The sequence below is a fragment of the Talaromyces atroroseus genome (assembly GCF_001907595.1).
Source record: "Talaromyces atroroseus strain IBT 11181 chromosome Unknown scaffold_3, whole genome shotgun sequence".
In the NCBI taxonomy this organism is placed as follows: Eukaryota; Fungi; Ascomycota; class Eurotiomycetes; order Eurotiales; family Trichocomaceae; genus Talaromyces; species Talaromyces atroroseus.
The window spans coordinates 144575-169413 of record NW_017971435.1 but is presented as its reverse complement, the minus strand read 5'-3'; the positions used below and the strand labels follow the sequence as shown (position 1 = coordinate 169413).

The 24839-nt window shown below is 47.4% G+C and overlaps 10 protein-coding genes across 10 annotated transcripts; 7 read left to right on the top strand and 3 right to left on the bottom strand.

Moving 5' to 3' along the window:
- Positions 1 to 97: 97 nt before the first annotated feature.
- On the top strand, positions 98 to 2041 carry UA08_03108 (hypothetical protein; the record flags this gene model as incomplete). Its single annotated transcript, XM_020265732.1, has 5 exons — positions 98 to 336; positions 482 to 1216; positions 1272 to 1355; positions 1412 to 1700; positions 1964 to 2041. The coding sequence occupies 5 exons, from the start codon at positions 98 to 100 to the stop codon at positions 2039 to 2041; spliced, it is 1425 nt and encodes a 474-aa protein (XP_020121630.1).
- Positions 2042 to 2551: 510 nt separating this feature from the next.
- UA08_03107 (hypothetical protein) lies at positions 2552 to 3029 on the top strand (the record flags this gene model as incomplete). The annotated part of the gene is made up of 2 exons (XM_020265721.1): positions 2552 to 2673; positions 2741 to 3029. 2 exons carry the CDS (start codon positions 2552 to 2554, stop codon positions 3027 to 3029), a joined length of 411 nt encoding a protein of 136 aa, XP_020121629.1.
- A 243-nt stretch (positions 3030 to 3272) lies between these two features.
- UA08_03106 (hypothetical protein) lies at positions 3273 to 4233 on the bottom strand (the record flags this gene model as incomplete). Its single annotated transcript, XM_020265710.1, has 4 exons — positions 3273 to 3577; positions 3631 to 3676; positions 3736 to 3834; positions 3904 to 4233. The coding sequence occupies 4 exons, from the start codon at positions 4231 to 4233 to the stop codon at positions 3273 to 3275; spliced, it is 780 nt and encodes a 259-aa protein (XP_020121638.1).
- A 318-nt stretch (positions 4234 to 4551) lies between these two features.
- UA08_03105 (hypothetical protein) lies at positions 4552 to 6313 on the top strand (the record flags this gene model as incomplete). The annotated part of the gene is made up of 9 exons (XM_020265699.1): positions 4552 to 4601; positions 4657 to 4740; positions 4806 to 4950; positions 5003 to 5380; positions 5434 to 5464; positions 5521 to 5753; positions 5813 to 5975; positions 6032 to 6245; positions 6289 to 6313. The coding sequence occupies 9 exons, from the start codon at positions 4552 to 4554 to the stop codon at positions 6311 to 6313; spliced, it is 1323 nt and encodes a 440-aa protein (XP_020121637.1).
- Positions 6314 to 6592: 279 nt separating this feature from the next.
- On the bottom strand, positions 6593 to 8988 carry UA08_03104 (hypothetical protein; the record flags this gene model as incomplete). Its single annotated transcript, XM_020265688.1, has 10 exons — positions 6593 to 7471; positions 7523 to 7636; positions 7686 to 7822; positions 7870 to 7960; positions 8010 to 8110; positions 8162 to 8200; positions 8252 to 8474; positions 8532 to 8572; positions 8785 to 8926; positions 8980 to 8988. The coding sequence occupies 10 exons, from the start codon at positions 8986 to 8988 to the stop codon at positions 6593 to 6595; spliced, it is 1776 nt and encodes a 591-aa protein (XP_020121636.1).
- Positions 8989 to 9997: 1009 nt separating this feature from the next.
- UA08_03103 (hypothetical protein) lies at positions 9998 to 12279 on the top strand (the record flags this gene model as incomplete). Its single annotated transcript, XM_020265677.1, has 5 exons — positions 9998 to 10034; positions 10084 to 10213; positions 10268 to 11922; positions 11980 to 12098; positions 12172 to 12279. 5 exons carry the CDS (start codon positions 9998 to 10000, stop codon positions 12277 to 12279), a joined length of 2049 nt encoding a protein of 682 aa, XP_020121635.1.
- Positions 12280 to 13131: 852 nt separating this feature from the next.
- Positions 13132 to 14457, bottom strand: UA08_03102 (hypothetical protein; the record flags this gene model as incomplete). The annotated part of the gene is made up of 3 exons (XM_020265665.1): positions 13132 to 13920; positions 13971 to 14048; positions 14095 to 14457. The coding sequence occupies 3 exons, from the start codon at positions 14455 to 14457 to the stop codon at positions 13132 to 13134; spliced, it is 1230 nt and encodes a 409-aa protein (XP_020121634.1).
- A 1103-nt stretch (positions 14458 to 15560) lies between these two features.
- Positions 15561 to 17600, top strand: UA08_03101 (hypothetical protein; the record flags this gene model as incomplete). Its single annotated transcript, XM_020265654.1, has 6 exons — positions 15561 to 15912; positions 15987 to 16014; positions 16057 to 16087; positions 16163 to 16344; positions 16401 to 17413; positions 17464 to 17600. The coding sequence occupies 6 exons, from the start codon at positions 15561 to 15563 to the stop codon at positions 17598 to 17600; spliced, it is 1743 nt and encodes a 580-aa protein (XP_020121633.1).
- Positions 17601 to 18367: 767 nt separating this feature from the next.
- On the top strand, positions 18368 to 20057 carry UA08_03100 (hypothetical protein; the record flags this gene model as incomplete). Its single annotated transcript, XM_020265643.1, has 3 exons — positions 18368 to 18614; positions 18668 to 19034; positions 19091 to 20057. The coding sequence occupies 3 exons, from the start codon at positions 18368 to 18370 to the stop codon at positions 20055 to 20057; spliced, it is 1581 nt and encodes a 526-aa protein (XP_020121632.1).
- A 2855-nt stretch (positions 20058 to 22912) lies between these two features.
- Positions 22913 to 24502, top strand: UA08_03099 (putative agmatinase 2; the record flags this gene model as incomplete). Its single annotated transcript, XM_020265632.1, has 8 exons — positions 22913 to 23003; positions 23073 to 23158; positions 23235 to 23402; positions 23460 to 23565; positions 23627 to 23753; positions 23826 to 23967; positions 24030 to 24180; positions 24240 to 24502. The coding sequence occupies 8 exons, from the start codon at positions 22913 to 22915 to the stop codon at positions 24500 to 24502; spliced, it is 1134 nt and encodes a 377-aa protein (XP_020121631.1).
- Between the last annotated feature and the right edge of the window lie 337 nt (positions 24503 to 24839).

Sequence of the window (24839 nt, the reverse complement as noted above, 5' to 3'; positions counted from 1 at the left end):
TTTTCTTCCTCTTAGGCCGCTGATAATGAATGTTTGTATTATTTTTGCGACAGAAATCCGGAACTACCACTGACATTGCTGCACTTAACAGAGCAATATGGCTGAACCGCCCCGGCAAAAGCGAAGGAGAAGCCTGGTCCAAGACGCGAGAAAGCTGCAAAGACTCGCCTCAACGGGTGATCCGGAAAACCCATCGTTCCACGCAAACGCCTTGCTGTCGACTCCTAAGAGTTCTGCACACAAGGCTTACGCGGTAAGTCTTGCCTTGTTTTCCAGATTAGCGCCGACAATGCTCATTGCAGTGCGCAGGCTTGCGAGACCTGCCGCCACAAGAAGGTAAAGTGCGATGAAGGTCGGCCTTTTTGTAGTTATTGTGGTCGTCATGGCTTTCGCTGTATATATACGGAATACACGAGCCAAAAAGGGTGAGATTCTGTTCCCTGGAAGCTGAAAACTGCAAGGACGATTAACAATGGAATAGCAATGCCGACGTAATGGCGGTCTTGCTGGACCGGCTTGACCAGGTGGAGAGGACAATTGAAGGGCTGCACCGCAAACTGGACTATCAGCGAGCAGAACCCGGAGAAAGAAGCGCAGAGCTACGGAAAATGCCTATTCCAGGAAATCTAGACAATGGGGTCACATTCCCACCGAGGCAGATGCTAGGAAAGAAGTTCTCTAGTGCCAACTCTATAAGGCCAGATATCGAGTTTGACGAGATTCTAGATAGCGGGCAAGGCTATCCAACCCCGATGCCACATTCTCGGGGTGCGTTGATGGCCCGCGAGGAAATAAGACCACCCTTGCCGGACTTGTTAGCTACTACGACGCCGACTGATGTTATGGATTTGATGCCCTTTGTAGATGACTTTCTCGAGCACCCCCGGGCGCTTTTTCCTCTCACGTGCAAGTCTACAGCATACAATGTGGCCGGCATTGTACGATCAGAGGGATTGCTCACCAATATACGTTCGTGCTATGCGCTATTAATGGTTGCCCTTTCAAAGGCCTTCAGTGACTGCTCTTCAACGGAAAGTGGCCTGTCAGACTTTCAGCTTGCAAACTCGATGCTTGGCCGATTGAATGCTCAACTAAGCTTAGAATATGTCCAAGTACTCATATTGTCCTCGCTATTTCTGCTGAAGAAGGGGCGATTAATAAACTTCTCCATGGCACTGCATACGGCATGCACCTCCCTTTATACTTTGATCCTGAGGTAAGAGTACTGCAAAGCTGGGTCTATTGCCTTAGAGGCTAACAGAATTATATAGAGATAATGCCGCGGGCGTTCAGCGGAACAAAACAGAACGAAATAACATCATGGCTAGCTACTGGATTTGCTACAATCTCGAGCAGTACGAATTAGCCCAAGGTCAATGTGTGTAGCAACCAATCACGCTAACCCATACAGTGAATTGATTCTCGAAATCGATGAAACACTTTCCCAGAGTTCTTTGTGTCTACTCGAAGAGAATTTCCCCTTACCGCTTGGATGCGACATTCCTCACAACGCAAACCTACCACCACGCATTCGTGACGAGATCATGTTATTCATGGCAGAGATGTCCCTAAAGAGGATCTTGAACCGGGCCCTTACAACATCCAAACCAACAGCTTACTCCTTAGACACCTCTACACCTAGCCATTCCCAAGGTTCGACTTTGATTTTGGAACTTCAAAATCAAGTCCACGATTGGCTGGTTCGTCTGCCAAGTTGTCTGGGATGGTCTACTGAGCCCGATCAAGGAGTTGTGACGCCAGTCACAACACGACTAAGATTGACATACTGGTTTACACATTTGGCCGTACTAGAGCCAATGATAAATGAAATAATCCACAATCTGACTCAGAAATTTCAACTCTCGACATGGAAACTGTTTCAAGATGGGGTTCTTGCAGCATTCACATTGCTAAAAGTCTTCGTTTGGGAAAACCCAGACATTGACTTCATCATGGGCAATAGGTATGTTTCACACCAATTCTAGCCAAGTATGAGACTGACCTCATCTCATTCTATGCACAGGGTATTACGCGCGTTTAACGTAGTAAAAGCATCAATTCGCTTAGGTTGTCCTCCGGTGCAGGACGAAGGGCTCGCACGAGAGATACCACAGGCGGCCATAAAGCTTCTGTGGAAAAAAATGGCTGGAAAATCCGAATGGATAGCTTGTAAGATCCGAGCTTCAATACCACATGATATCAATCTGGTGTGATTATCCAACTTCAAGAACCGTGTGATGAGCGTATAGAGCAGACCGTGTAATAGAAGTATAGGAAACAAACATAAGTGGAAAAAGTACTTTCCCCCTAGAGAATAACAGTCCTATGAGTACCTCATCATGCCACGTTAGGTCATTCAATTGATATTCATATAATGTCTCCATTTAGGAAAGCCATAGAAACCAAAAGGCTGGGCTAGGTGGATTTGTAGTTCTAAACTTTCATTGGTCATGGCTATGCAGTGTCAAGTATAAAAGGGCCATGTCCCCCCAGCCTACGACAGTCACTATTAATTTCCTATTTTGCTCTTTCTCTCATACTACCTACAAAAATGCCTCGCCCTACCGTTGCCGACTTCGTGGACTCCTTCTTTACGCACACCCTATTCCAGGCTGACGACATGCTCGCAGCTTCAGTGCTAGATACTGATATTGCTCCGAACGCTGAGATTGTGTACGTATCAATTTTTGCTCTGAAACCCCCTTTGGGATCATATGCTCAGATATGATCTTTTCATTAGGATCAACGGAACTCGCTTTACCAAGGCCGCATTTATAACCCTCATCACGGAACAATTCCGCACGGCCTTCGTCGCATCTATTACTGAGATCAAAGACCTGAATATCGTGTCTACAAATGAAGCCGGTTCCACGGGTGTGGTTGGGCAATGGACAGCGTATGTGACTAGAGGGAAGGAAGATAGCAAGGAACTCAAGCAGAGCGCCACGACGATTGTCAAGGTTGAAGAGGTCAATGGAAAGCGTGCAGTTACTGGGCTTTGGGAGGCACAAACCTCAGATGAAGTATGACTAGATACATAAACCACGGCTCGATGTTTTACAAAGGATTTGTGCCGGTCGTTTTAGGAGGATCTTTTCGCGCGGAATAGCCTCCCCAGGCCTGAATAGTATTTTGTCAATTGAATGTCTGAACATAAAATGTATAAAGGAGAGCCTTACTTCGTCGTAAAGTCTAGAATCCACTCCAAGGGACTGGAGATGCAACCAATTAATCGCTGCTGACAGTCCACCACCACAAGCTTATCAAACCCATTAGTATTCGAGCTGGAAGCTTTTGCAACAGTAGACCTTACTATTAACAACCGTCACTTTGCTGGCGATGATCTGGTCGAGCTTATCTTGCCCAAGTCGTTGCGCAATGTGATTCTTCAAGTCGTCTGGCTGTCGAATGTAGGTAAAATCTCTCGTGTCCCGGAGAAGGGACGAAGGGAAGTCCAGAAGAAGAGATGTAGGTATATGGCCAGCCTCATAGGACGCGACGGGTCTTGCATCAATCAAAAATACGCCCTCGGAGGAGGGTGATGGGCGCTGTGCGAGTCTCAGAACTTCGTCGAACTCTGCCAAGCGGTCAGTTCAGTAAACATTGAGGTCCGGATACTACAGTACGTACGAACAACAGCGTCATGCTTCACGGTAGGAACCGGATATTGGGTTTCCTAAGAATGTCAACAATTATTCCAAGTTGCAGCGCGTGTCGTGCCCGGTTGAAGCTCACTTCGAAATGTTGTGGTGGGCCTGTTTCGAGATTGATACCCTCCTTCTTTGCCCGTGGCAGACCGCCGTTAATCACTGACACTTTCTCGTGTCCGTAAATCTGCAATTTTATTACATGCAGTCAGTCTCTGCCTATTATTTGGAACCCAAGGGGAGATAGGATAATAACCTTGAAGGTCCATGCAGTCCGGGGACCTGAGAAAATGCCTTCACTATCATACACCACCACGTGGGAATCTTTAGTTATACCATGCTTCCCAGCAAAGGCCGCGAATCGCTCAGGCGACGGGAGCATCAAGCTGTACCCGTCGGGATGAGGTTCGGAAACGGCGTCTAGGTCCCAGAAACGCGCATTTGGGAAACGAGGGCCCGCGTTGAACTCGTCGTATGCGTTGCGTGTAGGCGGGTCAGGTTCGTACAGCCATGAGGCGTCGAGGATGACCACCCCGGGGTGAGAAAGAAGAGAGGATGTTGGGTCTATGATGAGCGGCACTGGCATGTTGTCGATATGGGCCACAATATTCGCTAGATATTCAGCAAGGCCTTTCTCAGGCGGTTCTCAAGCACTGTAATGCTATAAGTACCGATACTTACTTTTTAGGCCCTGCCGATGTTGTTAACATCATATAGCCCGGCTGTTCTGTCTAGGCGTCGTGCTCGGCCATCCGAGATATTACGTGCTTTCGGTCCACCGAGGCCGTATAACTTTAGCGGCGGAGGTTTGGAGACCTAGACTTGCTCGATAATGTGTTACTTCTTTTTGCATAAAAAAGATCCATGACCTGCTAGTCGTTGACCGAGACACCACCAATCAGTGATGACTGCCACAATCAGACCATCGGTCCTCATCATAGGATGCGGCCCAGCGTGAGTTCAACTTATCCCAGATCTACAGACGAGGCTGATATAAGATTTATTCAAGAGGGTTAGGTGCTATTGAGCAGTTTAAGCGCAAAGGTTTCGATGTTGTGGCGTACGAGGCACGAGACAGTGCCGGCGGTCTGTGGTCAGTCGGCCCTTACTCCCTTACCTAGGTAAGGAAAGACATTTCTCACGAGAATATATTGGTAGGAATTTTGATGCAACACCTCCGCCATGCCGTATAACATTTGCTGCGGATGGCCATGCCATCGCACTTACGGACCTGGAACGTTCCGGTAGGCCAGCACCGGCCCCAACACCAATGTATGCTGGTGTCACGGCAAATACACCTAGAGTGAGTGAGAACCTATCCTCCTCGCGGAGGCTTCTGTTTATTTTTGCTTCAGGATATAATGCCTTATCGCTCGAACCCATATCCGAAAGGTACAGCGGAGAGTCCAGCTTACGACGTAATCTACCAATATCAAAAACAGCACGCTGCCCGCTACGCGGATTACATCCGACTGAATAGGGTCGTCACTCGAGTGCGGCATACACCCAAAGGCAGTGGTCATAGGAAAAGATGGTCAGTGGAGTGGACGCCATCTGTAACAGGCAGCTTGCCGGACGTGGGAATCACATTCGAGGAAGGATTTGACCATATTGTCGTCGCAAACGGGACAGATTCAAGACCATTCATTCCGTACACGGATGGATTGTGGGACTGGAAGGGGGAATTATTGCACTCCAGGTGGTATAGAAATGCCAAGGTGTTTGCCGGAAAGGTAAGTCTATCGTCGTGGGATTTACCCCAGAGTTCAAGCTGAGGACTACGTAGACAGTTATGGTCGTTGGGTCTGGTCCCTCTAGTGAGTTTTCTTTCTCCCTTCTCCATATAGCAATATGACTGACAAGTCGAATCCAGGCGCCGATATTGTGCGAGAACTCGGCATGCTTTGTGTTGAGCAATCACCTCTGGCGCCCACCAAGGTGTACCGTTCATTCAAAAACAAGCTACGTTACGACACCGAACAGGAAAAGGGATGGACCAAGTATATCACCAACGTCGCACGAATGCGAACTGTCGAGGCCCCATCTTCGCATTCTACCACAGGACGGATCATCACTCTTGCGAACGAGGTTCTGGACGATATAGATGTCAGTCCCGTCTCTTCTTTTCAACTCACTCAGTCTATGAAGCTGACTGTAGAAACAAGGCGATCATATTTGCTACTGGCTTTGTGGCTCGCTTTGAATTCTGCCACTCATCCGATGCTCCATTCGACAAGGCACCCCTGGTACGTCGTCCGGATGTTCCAGCAGGATCGCGCCGTCCACCCAAGGACTTGGTAGATCAGGCTGACCTCGAGGGCGGACACAGTGAGTCCAACACATATTCCAGCCGTTCTGGTTAGTGCCACTAACACAAGGAACAGGGGTTCACAACCTCGACGCATATCAACTCTTCTATCTTCCCGACCCAACTCTCGCGTTCCTACTTCTTCATGCAGAAGCTATTCCCTGGCCATTCTCCGAGATGCAAGCCCGCGTAGCCGCCGCACATTGGACTGATGCACCGCTCAAACTAACACCTCATCCACAGGAGGACGTGGACTCGCATGATGTGTTGGTTCTTGGGCATCCGGGAGAGTATGTTTTTTACCCTACTCTATATTCTTAAACAATTTGGCAGACTGACTAACTTATCTCTCTATTGATGTAGATTTACATATGCAGAGCACCTTCTCCAATTAATTGGCGAAGGAGGTCCCGAAGAAGTCGATGATCAAGGAAGATGGGGTGCTTGGCCAGCGTGGAAAAAGCATATTAGGGAACTCATTGATTAGAATAAACATTTGCAACACAACTATCCGTATACATCAGTTGTACAAAAACTACTTTACAAAATGTCAAATAAACCATCATTCAAAAATGAAAATACACCATCCTCCCACGACGAGTCTACCCCCGTTCCTGCGCTACCTGCAGGTGTAGGATTATGCCACTGCCCATGGATTTGACTCGGTGACAAACGAGGTGGATGGGGAGGATAAATTCCACCCATACGCTAACTCTTCAGTCGTAAGAGCATAATTAGGTGGAATATCCGCTGAGTGACCAGATTGAGGAGGTGCGAGGGTGTCCAGAATTGATGAGGAGTGGTTCCTATCAGCGGAGAAACCACCGCTAGCAAAGGGATTTGTTTGGAGCGCTTCAATACCGAGTTGCGGGAGGACAGTAGTATTGTCACCAGATTGCCAGGGCGGAGCAGGCCCGAATGAGGATGACACGGGCTGCTTGTCAGACGCGCTTGTTTGGGGGGAGGAGTTGGATGTTGTAGATGGTGCAAATTTCCTTGCGAGGACACGAATTGCTGCGGCTTCAGTCTGGCTAGTTGAGCCATGGTGATAGTCCAAGGTTCGGGATACCTGAACAAGAAGCTGAGCGACAGTTTTAGCGGATGGGAAGGGAGAAGACATAACGAGTAACAGGTCGATGGCGGTCAGTAGATCGGGACGATGCTCGAATGCAAGGTTGGAATTCCTCAGCATACATGCGATAAGTGTATGTGCAGCAGCTGTGATGTGAGAAACAGCTTGAAAGCTGCAATAGCGAAGGTGGCCTGTGTGTCGTAGTCGGGAATAAGTCTTGATGATGTCTATTGAAAGCCGACAGGCTTCGGACGTAGGAGAGTCGATTTCTTCGTCTACCAGTGGAGGATTTGCATCGAGCCCGTCAATGAGAGCTTGACGGGCTATTAAAGTCCGCACGAATTGGCTAGTGGCTCGTACGCGGCTGGAGTGAAAGAATTTCGAGATTTGACGTGAAGAGGTGATATTGACTTGGGTAAGGTACGGTGGGAGATTTCGTTCAATCTGCTCGGTAGACTTAAGCATGAATCTTGACATTGGATCATCTGAACATACCTGATCTAGTCTTTCTTGAGCCCTTATGAATATGTCGTTCCTTTCGAAGGGCCGGTCGTCAAGGGAGAAGGCAGCCGCAGCTGTCTTTGATGGAGCATTGATCGCAGACAGTACCTAAACCTAGTTGAGACTCGGGTCGAATGACCTCAGGAAAACAACTCACTTGCTCGAGGACCATGTATACCTCAGTTATCTTGACAGCCGCTGCCATAGGCACTGGTGGACTGCTCTCCGGTTGGGATAAAATCGCCGTCTTGGTGATGAATTCATTGTCCACGATGACGGGTAGTTCAACGCTGCCTATCGAGTCTCAGCGCTCGCTCGCACCATAGATTCGGTGCCCTTACATTCTGATAACTTTATAAGTGGTGGACGGCCCTGGGAATATGCAAGGGAGATGTCTAGAGAATATAAAGCCCAAAAGAGGCGTGTGCGGATCTGCCAACTTAGCACTTTCACAGTATTACATCGGGTCAAGGAAGCGTACTTGCAGCGTCACTGGGTCCATCTTGAAATCTGTGGTACTGCGATGTAGACCGGTTGTGAATGCTAAGCCAATGGCTTCCGCAACGAAACTAGAGACTGGACCTGGTAAACGTTATTAACGTCGGTCTGGCGACATTGGCAAACACTACTAACCAGTAGAACTATTGCGGCCTTCGGAGAACAATGCGAGATCTGCATGTCACGTCAGTAAACTTACAACTCGAGCCAGAGTGGTCACAGTACGGTATAGAGCCAGGATATGCCGAATGTCGAGCTTGTTTTTGCTGGATCTCAGCAGCTCCTGTGCAAGTTCAAAGTACGACTCGCTGGCTTGTTCGCGCTCAGAAGGCGGAAGAAGGAGCTTGGCATTTTCGACCAACCGAACCGTCACAGCGAGAATGCTCATCAAGAAAGCTCCATATTGAGCGGTGCAGATCAATCGTCGCTTGGTGACCGCGACGAATTCCTGGGCCAGACGTCAGCCACGGTTGAACGATCCCAATTATAGAACAAGGAGACTTACGGATAATAGGGAAGGGGAGTGTAGGACAGGAAAGAATAGAGCTGAAGGTAAGAGCGGATTAGTGTCACTCAAAGTACTTTCTTAAAGCGGATTAACTGACGGCTGGTTAGATGATGGCCTATCAATTTGAACATGAGTTCCTGTGGGCAACGTTGTAGGCAGAGGTCCAAGAAATCACACGAAGAGCGCGAAGCTCCTATTATGCCTAAAGCGCCTGCAGAGTGAGATGAAAAATATAACGGATTCTTGTCACTTTCCGAAACTTCAACAGTCTGAAGCAAGCCGAGGCGAGCAAATAATGGCATGCCCGTAGACGGTCCTGAGTAAACGATTTGGTCATCTTGATCGATCATCAGAAGGTGTGCTTTACCCGACTCGGAGGGTGTTTGTGTTCGCTTTGACTGAGTTTCAGCTGTCTGAATTTTAAATAAGGAAATCAGTAGCTCACGTCAACCATGTTGGATTTGTCGGCTATGTTTGGCTTTTTTGTAGCCGTTGGTCCCAGCGATGAGGACTTGGAGACAGATCGTTTGCGAGACGAATGAGAGCTTCTTCTACTTCTCTCAGATGTGAGATTATATAGGCATTTTTCGCTCGAGAATGTTCTCTCCTTACATGTCATCTCCAGGATGCACCAGCACTCGCCTCCTGTCTGGACTTTAGATTCTGTGCTCACAGTCACAACACACAGAGATACTCACGGCGTCGCGAAGGTACATTTCTTGTCTGCTTTGCTGCATCTCGAGCACGGTCTCTGGCCATCACAGCGTACCTACAGAATAAACCATTTATTAGCGAGCGGTCCTTTGATAGAGATCGCGAGCCGAAACATGCCTTTCGTCGCCGGCATATATCGCAGGCGACGAGCATCTTGCCCCTGATGCCGGACAGATCAACAACCTCCTCAAGCTGGTCCATTGTGGCATACTATGCAAGACCAGATAGTGATCAATGGCAGCAATATGGATGTCTTTGAGGAACGTTCATTGTTCACTATCTCGACGTAAATGACATTTCGGGCGTGGATTACGTGCTATTCCACGCTTTTGGGGAGTCTGTACATATGATTGGGTAAGCGGGTGCGGGAGCTAGCTACGGAAGTCTCGGCAAGCCAGAGCCGCACCCCATCAAAATCTTTTTATTTGTGAAGCTGGCCACGAGTTTGTATACAATTGTTTTTCATTAAATTCTAGAACATACCAATTTATTTAGTGGCTATCAAATATACTTTCACACTTACTGCGCGCTAGGTCTAGGCTTCGATTGAGTCAGAATGTTCATGATTCGTGCCGTATCACGCAATATTCGACGGCATAGAGGACATGCAGAATTCTCGGATGGCCGAGCTGCATCTAGATTCAACAGGACCACCAATCAATGCAAGATGGTCCCGTTTATAAAGCAAGCGCTGCCACGTATCTGTGGTCTCTGGGACATTAGCTTGTGCCCTAACCACGACCATCACCATGGCCCTACTGCCTCAAAGCGCTGGATATGCGACCAGTAAGTAGCTTCCATGATATACCGCCGTCAAATCACTAACAACATGTAGTCTTGGTCGGCGGCGTCTTTTTCGCTACCCTGATGAACGTATTCACATGGGTCCAGAGACGGTACACAAACTTTGATCCTGGCAAGATTGAGGAGTTCTCCTCAGCTTCCAGATCCGTCAAGACCGGCATGTATGTTGAGATCAAGACTTGGCGAACAAGAACCCTTCACTGATTCGCGCACAGGTTGTCGGTAGGCATCACGTCTGCGTGGGTGTGGGCAGCAGTCTTCCTGCAGACAGGAACACTCACCTACAGCTACGGTGTTTCTATACCCTGGTGGTTCGGCATCGGAGGATTCGTGGAAATCGCAGCTTTCTCATTCATCTCCTCGAAAATAAAAGCGAATGCTAGCGGAGCCTCAACTTATCTTCAGGTTGCCAAGGTGCGCTTCGGTGTTTTGGGCCACTGGGCGTATATGTTCGCCGCTCTTGTCGCCAACTTCGTCGTAGGGTGTGAGATTCTTATCGGCGGTGCTGGTGTTCTCACGGGAATGACGGGTCTGAGCGAATATGCTGCCATTTGGCTCTTACCGCTTGTCATTGTTGCCTACGTGCTGACTGGTGGTCTTCGTGCAACTTTCATAGCCGATTACCTCCATTGTTGTATCCTGTTTACATGCCTTGTCGTCCTGATTCTGGCAACTTACACCCGAGGCGATGCTATTGGCTCGCCTGGAAAGCTGTATGACCTTTTACTCGCTGCTTCCGAGGCGGTTCCTGTCTCAGGTAACGGACATGAGTCTTATCTCTCTTTTCGAAGTCAGGGTGGCATGTATTATGCGCTGACAGCCACTACTTCGTTTTTCGGCCTGTCATTCTGCGATCAGTCATACTGGCAGCGAAGCATTGCAGCTCGACCTGCCGGCACTAGCAAAGCCTTTATCTTCGCTGGTTGCTTCTTTCTGTCGGTTGGATTGGGTATTGGATCCTCGATGGGTTTGGCCGCAAGGGCTCTGGTGTCTAATCCCGCCTTCCCAGGCTATCCCAATGGGCTTTCTCTAGCAGAAATTGATGCAGGGCTCGCTGGGCCGTACGCGAGTATAGTGGTCCTAGGCAAAGCCGGGCCAGCAATGTACACTATTATTGCATTCATGGCAACTACTTCGGCGTTGTCTGCGCAGCTAGTGGCTGTCGCGACCATTTTCTCCTATGATATTTATCGGGAATACGTGAATCCGACCGCAACAAATTCCCAATTGATGAGAATCAACCATGCGACGGTCATCGGTTGGGCCATCTTCCTCGCTTGCATCAACACTGCATTCGCCTACATTGGTCTCAATCTCAACTTCCTCTTCTACCTCATGGCTGTCTGTACCTCTGGTAGCGTATTCCCAATTGGCCTTCTAATGTGCTGGACTCGACTCAATAAGGCCGGCGCAGTATTGGGCGTAATCGGGGGTTTGGTCATAGGCATGGTGGCGTGGCTAGTGACAGCTGTTACCACTCAAGGCACGATATCTACCACCACACTGACCGATAGCAAGGTAATTCTTGCGGGCTCTTTGTCAGCCCTAGGAATTGGCGCTATCATATCCGTAGGCTTATCGCTCATCAAGCCTGCCTCCTTCGACTTTGAGCTTACGCGAGCCATCGGTCGAGGCTCTACAGTGCCCCTCGATGCAGCGTCCACATCGGCGGACAAAAAGCTGCATATCAACCAAAGTTCTATTGATGGGTCTAGGAAAGGCCAAGGCACGTACGAGCCTGCTCTGAATTTGGTGAATGGCGGAGGTTCAACTCCTGACTCTGAGGCTCTTTATGCCGAGGAGGTAGCCAAACTCGAGAAGTCACAAACCAAATTCCGCATCATTACTGGCACCTTACTTCTCATTATCCGTACGTGAATATAACACCGCTTTTTTAGATATCTATGGCTTATCAATCTTTTTCCAGTTGTCCTCATCCCCGCTCCTCTTGCTGGGACCGCTGTGGTGTACCCAAGGGGCCTCTTCATTCTGCAATGTGTGGCAGCAGCGACGTTTGCGTTGTTTAGTCTAGTCTTGATTGTATTTGTGAGTTATTCCCTTCCTCAATTTAAGTCTTAGAAGCCTTGGACTCTAATCCATGTTTAAAACTACTCTCTAGTGGCCCTTATTTGAGTCACGAAAGGAACTCTCTACGATATTCGATCGGATTGCTCACAAGAAGCGTCTTGATAAGAGCATTGCTCAATATTCGGATTCGGTTCCATGATCAGGCTAATTAATTCCTTAATCGAATGTCGACGGCAGATTTTTTATTATCCAGATTGTTTAGCAAATGGCGGTGTACGATATTTATAGACAGGGAGGAAATTGATATCGGGCAAACAGCGAAATTTTAAATGTTGGTCAATTAACATAATCAGGACTCATTTATTCTATGCCATCGATCCAAGTTCCGAAACTTGGGAGTCTCGTCAATCTTGAACAAAGATATGTATATTCAGTTTCACAATCGAGCTTTTGCTTAGTACTTTGATACACAAGCTTTTTTATACTTTTGTTATTATTATACTTATATGTCAAGTCATCCAAGGTTGATAAATCGATATATAGTAACAGTGGCAACGAGTTGCCCTTTGAATAATCGCCAGTAGTCTGGTATATAGTTATATATTTACACATTTCAAGACATTCGTAGATAAATTTGAGTGAGACATCTTTTTTAGCCCAAAGTTATAAAAGTGACTGTCTAAGAAAAGATATACCCATTCCAAGCTCTTGGATATTATAATCATCTTAGCACTTAACTACAACTTTACTAGATCGTTGTGATGCCGGCTGATGCCACGTGCAAGGTGGGGAATAATGCGGCATTGCGGGCCGATCTACTAATTTTTAAGTAGATCTAGACCCACTTTCCGTTCGGTAAAGCTCGGACTAATCATGAAGTATATCGCTATCGTGAGACGAGGACAAAATAAACAATCGTGTTATTAGCTAATAGATTTTATGTAGTCGAGACTTATATATATACAACTTAGAACTAAGCCAGGCCAGTTCTAAGCAAGCATATCTCAACTCTGGTCTCAAGAAGTGGCTGCATAGACATCTTGCCGCACGTTCACAGCTGCACAGTCGTCCGACTTCGGAGCCCTTCACCATACCGATATAGCAGAATAGGCACGGGTGCAAATGCAAGCGCCAGGAAGCCTAGCAGCGTATTGCCCCATCCGTAGTTGAGGACAGAATATATATGCGACTCAGCAAGCGGCAAGAAGGTTCCGAACAGCGATCGCAGGAGAATGCTGGCCCCTAGCGCAGATGCTGCCGCTTCTGATCCGAACAGGTCCACCAGATACAGCTGGGATGGCATGATGACGAAGAAGGACCCAAATCCAACGATGAATGTACCAAGGATCGGAACTATCCATTGCACTTTGTAATAAGCCGACCAACCGTACATAAACAAACCAGGTCCGATGACTGGCGGGAACCACATCATCAAGACCAGGCGGTACTCAGGCTTAGGTACCTTGACTCTGTCCGCTGCCATTTTCGCCTTCATAAGCCGGTCGCTAAGGATGCCGAATATGAATAGCCCCAACAACTCACCCACGCCTAGGCCTAGGTATGCCAGACCGGAAACGCCCGTCCTGAATCCGTACTGGCATTCGAAGACCATGCTAAACGTAGCAAACAGAAGATATAGAAGGCCGAATATAAGAGCCACATAGACCGATATGACGAGCACAATTGGCGAGAATATGAAGAGCTTGGTTGGGCGAATGAGTCTCGACCGGAGGCGGGGATTCCCGGTTGTGTGTCGTAAGTATGAGGCCTTTCTTTCTATCAAGGTGTTGGGGCGTGTTTCGCTCATAAAGACGAGCGTCCCGATAGACGCTGCTCCTCCCTGTGACAGAGTTAGAGAAACGGATAACAGCTGAGAAGAGGGTTACTTACGGCGATCGCGACCACCCAAAAGGTCCATCGCCAGCCCTTTCCTTCGGCAACGAAGCCCCCAATCACCGGTCCCAGAGCCTAGATCGGTCAATGATAGTTCGTTTAGAGGGTTGGCCTTACATACCGGTCCCAGAAGGGGGCCCAGACCAAAGAAAGCCTCCGCTGCACCACGCTTCTCGATCGGGATGGCATCCGCAATCGTTTTACCACCAAGTGAGAGTGACGTCGCTCCTGCACAGCCAGTTATGAACCAGAAGACAATAAATTGAGCGGTAATCTGACTCAGGGCGCCGGCGATAATGAAAATAACGAATATGAAATTGCATGTGTGGTAAATGATGAGACGCCCGTACATATCGGAGAGCGAGGAGATGATGAGCGGTCGAAATGCAAGCCCTAGTAGATAGATACTAACGGCCAAGGTTCCCACGGTCGTGTTAGTGATCTTCAGATCCTTGGTGACGCCCTCCATGGCCGGAGCGACCATGGTAGACGCAATGTTACTAGTACCCTCGTTAGCATGGTCGCAGCTTTGTGTCTCTTTAGGGCTTACTTATGCGACCATCGATAAGACGGCTACGGTCAGGACATGACCAAAACTCTTGCGGCCAGGCCAGTTGAGAGGGTTCTTAGGGTCATCTGGGCCGTCCCAGTCGACCACATCGTTCAGCGGTCTACGTGACGGCAGCTTTGCCGACTCTTCATCTGTCTTTAGGTTGACTTCACTGTCAGCCCGAGTGTTCCCGGTCTCGATATTGCTGGAGAGCTTCATTCTGCAGGATAGTCTCGATTGCTAGATAAGAGTGCAAGGATGAGGTTTGTATGTTTGCAACGTGGATGGAGTTTCGAGGATTGATGTCCTGGGTCACTTGGGGGAATGGTCATGGAGAAAAAGTGTTAGGCGTAGAGGCAAGTTTTTATTTTATGTAACTTTAGATATTGTCTTTCACGAAGGGTGATTGCACGCCGTTTCCTTCGGTATTCTGAAGACCGAGCGGACTGGCCTGAAGCCATGGTCAGGGTCCAAAGAAATCATGGCTACGTGTCTAGCGAGGGAACGGAGAGGATGAATAGACGGAGATGAGAATCTGGTATATTAGACGACGATTAGAAAAAATCGAGGAGTCTAACAAAACGGAGGAATGCGCGGAGGAACATTCTCCTCCGGTTGAGTCGAAGAGTTGGGACTTGCCGGATCGGGTCAGGGAGTGTTAGATATCTTCAACCACCACCAGACAACACGACTACCTCTTCACTAATACATGCCCAGCGCCCCCCAGTCTCTCTTTCTATCGTTCATGTGGCAAATAAAACCCTATTCTACGTCGAAAACATACCTCGACCATCTCACCCTACATGTCCATGAGAGAAACCTCGTGTAGTGCACGATACTCGTCATCTGGCCCGGCATATCGCATAGCATTACACGGTAGTGTAGTTAAAAAAAACGAGCACTTGCATATATCCGACGGCAATGGCGGACGAACCCAGCCTCCAACCGGCTTCTAATCAACCGTCGGAGCGAACCGCAGCTCTCCTGCCACACTTGTCGTCGGAGAAAGTGAGTACCAAACATGTCCGGCTGACTCAATGGATATGACAACATTCTCGGATAGACTCCGGTGCGATCGCAAACAGCCCTGTTCGACATGCACCGATCGTGGATTAATGGCCAACAGCCGCACCAGCAACCCTGTGATGTCTGGTACCCAAGGTCACCTGCAAGAAGGCTCACCAAATGAGGCAATCAACTCCCAACACTCTCCAGCTCAATCCGACGGCGGAAGTGTATGGTTTAGCTCTTCGAATGCCTACGTTGGAGGAACTCATTGGGTCGCTATCCTGGATGGGATCGCCGACATCAAGGAGCGGCGGCTTGAACGGGAGGACGTTGAGAACCTCAAAACCCCTCCTATACCACATACCCTCCTGCTGTATGGATGTAAGTCAGCGAATAAAGAAGAGATCTTGGCAACTCTGCCTGACAGAACCACTGTCGATCGCTACATTTCGCAGTACTTCAATCGATTGGACCTAGCGCTATGTAAGTCCCCGACCTACAAGATGTAAACACCGACTAATACAGGGCTCGTACTCTTCAGCCTGTCTTCACAGTGGTCAGTCTTTAGACGAAGTACGCGAACGACCCTGTCAAATGATATGAGGATATTGCGATTCTAACATGGATACAGTATGAACGTTTCTGGGAGAATCCATCCCAGACGTCAGTCATGTGGCTGGGTCTCCTCTTCTCTATGATATGTCTCGCAGTGCTTGCTTCAACTGCAGCAGAGTCCAGCTCATCTCCGGGAGTTCGCAACCCGTTGGTGGATCCGTACCGCGAAAAGATAGTCCAGTGCCTCATTCTGGGCGAGTTCACCAAACCCGGGCGTTATATATTTGAAACCCTATTTCACTACTTGACTATAGAGTATTCCATCCGGAAAGATGCCGACCGGGACATCTGGATCCTATCGGGGATCTTGGTCAACATAGCTCTGCGTATGGGTTACCGTCGGGATCCGTCGCACTTTCCAGGGATCTCTTTGTTTGCAGGGGAAATGCGACGCCGGATCTGGGCCACGATCCTGCAGGGAGATATTTTGATTTCCACTCAGATGGGCATGCCACGCATATCAAAGATTGGCAATGTGACACCGTAGAGCCCCGAAATCTGAATGACTCGGATTTCGATGAGGGTAGCTCCGTGATTCCCCCATCCAGGCCCGAGACAGAGATCACCACAGTTTCGCACCTAATTGCTCGGCGGCGTATATTTGTCGCCTTGGGTGCGATTGTTGATTTGCCTGCCTCGGTGCGGCCAGTGGTCTACGACGAGGTAATGCGACTAAATCAGATGCTGCATGATGCCGAGGCCACGGTCCCTAACTACCTCCGCATGAAGGCCATGGCTACAGCGGTAATCGATCCCCCGCAAGTGATTATGCATCGACTGTTCCTCAGACTGATGTTCCACAAGGGTCAGGTCATGCTACACTGCAGGTATCTTAGCATGGAGTCAACCGTATCTGCCAATGGCCAGACATGCTCCTCCTACTCGCGTAGCTCTTGCATAGAAGCAGCTTTGGGGATCCTGGAGATTGAACGAATATTAGACGAGCAAACCAGCCCAGATGGCCAGCTATATATGATGCGATGGCGGGCTTCCTCCTTCATGAAGCATGAGTTCCTGACAGCCACGATGCTGTTGTGCTTTATCGCGCGACAGAGACGTAGCAGCCCAGATGTTGATGACCATCACTTGGATCGAATCATGGCAGCACTTACAAGGGCGCATGGTATCTGGATAAGATCAAGGAATACATCGGTAGAAGCAAAGACAGCACCAGACGCTCTTAGCATTGTGCTGGCTAAGCAATCGGGTGATTCTAATATGAGCACAGAGTGTCTAGCTATAAGCAATGATTTCACCCTAAATTCAGGTGAGTCAGCCGTCTAAAATGTCACTTGCTCCCAGCTGACAATGGCTCAGCGCTACCGATGCCATTTCCCACTGGAGGGCTCAATGGAGACGGTCTTGAAGAAAGCTTTTATTATGGATTTCCTTTCATAGTATCCAGTCAGGTGTTCCCAAGCTCAGCTATGGCGATTGATCCAAATGTCGCATGACAATGACCAGAAAACAGCATTTTGAAGTGATTTACGGCAAAGTTCGGCCTAGAGCAAGCGCGAAAACGACGAGTTCGGCGTTTCTCAGTGTTATACCACTTTGGCTGGGATGAGCCCTAGATCAGTGCTGCTAGAATGAGATGAACCTGCACACGAAAATCACAACCTTGAAATTAAGTGTATATCGTGAACAAATTACTCTCGCTATGAAACAGCTACCCAGGTACCTCAACAATCACCTTGTGTTCCGTTTCTTTGACACAAATCGATATGACGCCTCCCTCAATTTGTAACCTCATCCATCATCGGAACAAGATATAGCTTTCTATGCGGGCTTGATCAATTCAGAGATCCGGGTAGTTCGAGGCCGGATGTTCGAGTAAAATATACATGCGATGATAACGGATCAAGACAGGTTTTTATCTCTTTGAAGAGCAACTATTAAAGCTTTCCCAGCTGGGGAAAAAAAAAAAAAAAAAAAAAGAAAAGAAAAGAAAAGAAAAGAAAAGAAAGAAAGAAAGAACGAAAAAGTGACAAAAGGGGAATAAATCGCACACTTTGTTTCTAGTTTACATATTCCCAGCGAGCTGTTGTTTTACTAACAAAATGTTTCTGCCTTGGCGCCGGCTGGCTAAGAGCGCTAAAGTACCTAACTAGGTACACTTAATTAAGTACTTGACTCGTGTTCAATTGTCACTTCAACCATTCTTGAAATGCACGCTCCGATATACACTCCAGCCAAGTGATCGCGCTCACCTCGATTCATCATGTCAAACGGGGAGCCCTCTGAACGCAGTCCACTTCTCTCCGCCAGGTCCAATGGAGCGGCGGATGATGAAGGATCCCCCCAGCCTGACGGCGGGTTAAGACGAATCGCAGATTCACTTCCACCCTCAGTCTGGCTCATTGCGACGATTGAGATGTGCGAAAGGTTTGCCTATTTCGGCATCCTTGGACCCATGCAGAACTATATTCAAAATCCCCGGAATGATCCATTGCGCCCGGGCGGAATCGGTAGGATCCTGCATATCCGCAATGAAGAAATTTTCTAGTCTAACGTGAAGTAGGACTTGGGCAGGCTTCTGCGACCATGATCAACCAGGGGTTTGTGCTGTGGTGTTATATTACTCCAATAGTCGGCGCTGTCGTTGCAGAGCAGTATGTTGGTAGATTGAAAACTATCATTTATTCCTCGTCCGTGTACCTCTGTGGATTGGTCACTCTATTTCTCTCCTCACTGTCCGCTGCACAGAACGTGGGAATGTCATTTGCTGGGTTGCTAGCGTCTTTATTCTTGATTGGCATCGGCACGGGTGGTATCAAGACCAATGTCAACTCGTTGATCGCAGAGCAATACACTGGTCCCAAGGAATTCAAACGCAGCTTAAAATCCGGGGAAGAAGTCATCGTCGATAGAGATCTAACGATTCAGAGGTACCTATCCTGGCCTTGGATGCTCAGTTCTCAGTCATCGCTAACATGACATCAAGTATATTCACAACGTTTTTCATATTCATTAACGTAGGGTCTTTTTCACCCCTAATCATATCAGTAATCGAGAAAGTATACGGCTTTTCTGCAGCATTCTCTCTACCAGCCATAGTCTTTCTTGTTGGGTTTGTGATCATGCTTTCTAGCAAAGACAATTATATTACCCGGGAACCTGATAGCTCCATAGTCTTCAACGCCTGCAAGGCATTATGGATTGGTATCAGGCACAAAGGTAACCTCGACTATGCAAGACCAAGCTACCGGACAGAAGAATCAGCTACCAGAAGGCTTCCATGGGACGATTCCTTCGTCGACGATTTGCGAGGCGCTATTGCTTCATGCAAGATTTTCATCCTATATCCTATCTACTGGGCAGCCTATTTACAATTTCTAACTAATTTTATCTCCCAAGCCGCAACCATGGAGACACACGGAATCCCTAATGATATCATGCCGAACATAGACACTATGACAGTCTTGATCATCCTTCCCATTCTGGATCGCGTTGTATTTCCTTTCCTGCGCAGGTTGGGAATCCCCGTTCGCCACGTCGATAGAATCACCATGGGGTTCCTGGTATGCGGCGCTTCAATGCTCTATGCCGCCTTTGTTCAACGCGCCATTTACGCTGCCCCTCCTTGTTATGACCACCCAAGGGCGCCGGAATGCTTGGGCGGAAATGTTCCTAATCAGGTTTCTATTTTCCTCCAGTCGCCTGCTTACGTGCTGATTGCTGTCTCGGAGATATTAGCCTCTGTGTCAGGTATCGAGTATGCCTACGCGCAGGCTCCTGCGTCAATGAAGTCGATAATCATGGCTGTGTACTTGTCTGCCGGATCGGCGGGTGCCTTGATAGCCATGACGGTTTCGCCGCTGACAGTCGATCCGAAGTTGCCATGGTTGTATTTCACTCTGGGGTTGGAGAATTTTCTAGCTGGTGCTTTTCTGTGGATTGTCCCGATGTAAGGACGAGCTCGAAAAGATGCCTGTGAATGGAGTTTATCCTGTAGGAGATATACTGTGCGTAACCTCGGATCTTGTGCTAGAGCTTCTCATTCAGTTGGCCCTGGTTTATTTGGTTTTGTTTCTGCAATCTTTGCCACAGAAATCGGATACTAGAACATGTACTATTTAGATCAAGCGGCGTGGCTAGGTCATACGAAGCCAGTGATACTACTTTTATAGACAATAGATATTCCCACCCATGTTCCCTGTCTCGTGGTTTCGGCATATTCTTCACGATGATGTGGTCACTCTGAAAACGAAACTTCGGGAAACTTCAAGCCCGGTACATCATCAAATATCAAACCTAAGTGGACATAATAGTCAGATCATTCGGTATTGAGTCGGCAGCCGAGCCAAAATTAATGGATCCGTGCCTCACTCGTGAGGTTATTACCAGTACGCGAAATACGTGATCGGATGCTCTGGGGCCAGGACATGCTGGATGCCATTCATATAGAAAGACGTAGCTCTATTTATACGAAGCATCACTCCTCTGGATTAAGCCACAATCTAGGCCCGAAGTGTTTCCTAAATGTACTTAGTCCACTGTCCTAGTAAATTGTGTGCATCCGTAAGGTATATTTTGCACATGAGCCTTCCGGGTCGAAAGTCAAGAAGGATCTTCCAATGATATTTTAGAAGATACGAATATTAGCCTCGAGGTGTGAGCTATTCGCTTGCAGTTGATTTTATTCATCAAGTAGCGAATTTGTCACTGTCTGATGCGTTAGAATCACATATAAAAAAATCTTCGTCATCTGAATAAAGTCCTAACAAGTATCAAATTGAATACTAGTTCTTGATCCTAGTACTCGGTAATACGGCAATTCTACGTCGGTATACTAACAACTTTTAACTTGATCCCCTAGGATTCCACTGAAGTTCCAAGAACGTGCTAACCATCTCCTTGAACTTGATTAGGATAACGATGATCTATCTTTGTTTGCTTTGATATAACAGACGTTCAATTCAATTTAGCTTTTATACTTAATGTCCGGTCGAATTGTCAATATATAGAAGCCAAGAGTTTGCCAATTTCCAGGATCATAATCTAGCTAGGAAAGGAACCACGGGCCAGGCTCAAACATTCATCCCAAGTTGAAATCAAGTTGAATTGTGACTGATGATGGTTATGACTATAACCTCGTGACAAATTCTCTGTAACGTATGTTAGATGCGTCTTAGAATGTGACTTGCAAGCCCCTTTCATGATTCATAATTGAGAGTCATATTGTAGAATATACACAATTCACATATAACCAATCAAGGAATCCACAGGGGATATATGGGATGAAATGAAGGACTCCGTAGAGACATAGTCAGCAGCTGACTCAGGTTATAGAGAGTCATATACGTGAAGTCATCTTTGACTCAACGCTGGATTTCTTCTATATCAAAGCTGTCTTTGGACTGTAGAACTTGGTAAAACATCAATCCCTCTTTTTCACTATCGTCGAAGATCTTCATACTTACGTATGAAACCCATCCTTTGAGTCAGCATACGCTTTTGCATCAACTAACTATTTTTCCAACTCCGAACTCCTATTCCAGAGCATTCTGTGGAACCATGGCTGAGACTTCTCAGGGTTCTCAAGACTTTCCCCAGGAATGGTTCCTCGTCTAGCTCGATAACGTCAAGGAACTTTGCAGTGCCATGGAACCGTGCAAAGAACATGGTAAATCAATTCAATGAGCTAGATGCTGAACTCAAAGGTCTGCAGAAAGACATGGAAAAGAAACGACATTCCCGACTTGCTTCTGATTTCACAAACGAAAGACTCGAGAAAATGATCGAAGATGGTCCGAAGAGAATTTCTCGCCTTGCAGCCACACTGGCCATTCAAATCAACAATTGCAACGCCAGGTTCGTTGAAAAATTATCAAATGACATAGAAAATCAATCTGCAGCGAAGAAGTCAGACAAGAACGACGTGGCTACGGATCTATTGAAAGAATTCGAAGGAGTTAAACAGTGCATGGATGAGTATTACGGCCTGGTTAAAGATTACGAGAAGGAGCGGAGGGAAAATATAAAAATGATCGTGCGGACTATGGCGGTTCTATTTAATGCCATTTCTCTTTTCCTGGCGTTGCGTCATGTATGACTTATTTGCTGGTTGATGTCGAGGGTTGTGTCAGCCCTAGTCGGCGGCGATTTGTGCCATACTCCATTTCTCTACTTTTTCTCTTTCATATTTTCATTATTACTTGGTTTACTTAGTACAATATGCTAATTGAATTGGTCCTGAATTCATCGCTGTACACGTAGTGATTCGTATATATTAATGAATTTCATTAATAGAGTATAAAATGGGATAAAAGGTAGCAAACCAACAGGACCCTTGACGACATCTAACCGGGTTACTTCTTCATGACCTCTTCGTCCTCTGATGGCTTCCAAGGTTAGATATGGAAGGTGCAAGCATTGAAGCTTCCGTATATCTAGGTAATATATGACTTTTATTACAATGGTGATGCCTCTCAATATGCCGCCGCTCCGCCTAGATTCATAGAACGTTAGTTCGTCCGCTTTCCATGACAAATAAAAGCTGATAATCTCGCAATTTACAGTACAATACAAATACATACAGCAATCCAAGTGGTCGTTAACACGATCTGGGTCCTGAGTGCTGCTGGGTGGGGCTGCTGATAGATAGGCTCGCAGTCTCTTGCCTCAACCTTATCCGCGACATCAAGCATGATGGTATATAATACGGTTCGAACCGCCCACTAGAGCGACCAAGGTATTTCTCGTCAAGAGGAACGTTTGTCCTTATTACTCTGTCGCAACCGAGTCAATTGATAATAAAGACAGAATGCGCAAGTCTCTTTACTGGGCCGCGTGTGCTTTGACCCTGGCTAGTGCCAGCCTTGATTTAGGCCCCGATTACCCATACATAGTTGAAGGTGAGCGTGTAACACTAAAGAACGCAAAGAATATGACACAAACATATACTTACTTGCAGTATAAATCAGATCTCGATAAGGATTTGCCCTTTTCTCAGCCTGTCACGTTTGCCCATCTAGAATGGCAGCGATGTTTGGCCGCGTCGCATGAAGAGGTAAACACTTACTTCCATTCCCTTGTATTCTAAAATCCAAGGGACTTGTATCAGAATTTGCTGACTGGGCATAAAGCCCCTGGATATCGCCATTCTTGGCTTTCCATACGATACGTCCACCTCGTACCGTCCTGGAGCCAGATTTGGCCCGCGCGGAATCCGCGCTGGATCTTCACGCGAAAAGAAAGGGCGCAGCTATAACACAGTTTGGGGGGTTGACCCATACGAGCAGGGATTACAGATTGTACGGAATTCCACATTCGTCTGTGCTGAAGTACAACGTTAACATGTCTTCCGGTAGATTGATTGTGGCGATGTGCCCATCACGCCCTTTGACGCTGCCCATGCTTTCAAGCAGATGGAGCAGGCGTATCGACAGATCCTGTATCACCAGACTTCCGAACAGAGTACGTTTCTCCTTTTCTTTTGCATTCAGGCGACATGTTGAATGCTGATTTCTGGGATAAGATGCCTGGAAACATCCCCGAATTCTCAGCCTCGGAGGCGACCACTCCATTGTCTTGCCGATTTTGCGCTCCTTGAAGACCGTCTACGGTCCGATTTCCGTTATCCATCTCGATTCTCATCTTGATACGTAGGTTCCACTAATCCTTCCAATATCGTAATATCCATCTCCTATTTCTCGAACCAACTAACCGACGATAAGCTGGGACCCTTATGAGGGATACACCGGAATTGCCTCAAACCAATCCGCCATTACCCATGGAACATTCTTCTGGCATGCCAGTCGAGAAGGGTGCATAAGCAAGGGCACCAGTGTTCATGGTGGTCTACGCACAAAGTTATTTGTATGTTTCACTAAAACACCACCTTTCATGGCAGGATATCATTTCTAACGTGCTATTCACAGAGCCCCCGCGACTATGAAATTGATCGGGATGTCGTCGGCTTTACATTGATTGAAGCTCACGAGATCGATGAGATTGGTGTGCATGGTATTGTTGAAAAAGTACGAAAGGCGGTTGGTGATACTCCAACGTATCTTTCTATTGACATTGATGGTGTGTACAGCCATATTTCCAGATTCCTATAAATTTGTACCGTTTAACCAAGTGAGTAGTCCTTGACCCGAGTATTGCCCCTGCGACCGGCACTCCAGAATCTGGAGGATGGACCACCCGAGAGCTCAAGGCATTCCTCAAAGGACTCGAAGGTATCAACCTGGTTGGCGCCGATGTTGTCGAGGTCAGTCCGCCATATGACAGCGTTGCTGAGACGACTTCGGTTGCTGCGGCCGACTTGCTCGTTGATATTCTGGCTGGCATGACCAAGTCCACTACTGAACCTTCTATTTCCCGCCCCGACATTAAGGATGAGCTATGAAATGTGTAAAGTTGTTTGCAAATGAGATAGTGAATATGAAATCCGCAGCTGCTTAGTTACAACTTCTATGACTCAAACCCCTTAAGAAGACATGCTAGATGAAAATGTCCAACTTGATACTCACCGATGACAAGCCCGCCTAGATTTTTGCTCAGATAACTTCTCGTCGAAAGCTTTATGCAATCATATCGATCTTACGCCGATATAATAATGCCATTGCACTGATAGAAGTCGGTCTAGAAACTAAAGTATGGGCCGGGAAAATATCTATCAGCCAGCGAACCACCAATAATAATTATTAACGGCCTTATCGATCGTGACCCACTGAAAATGCTGG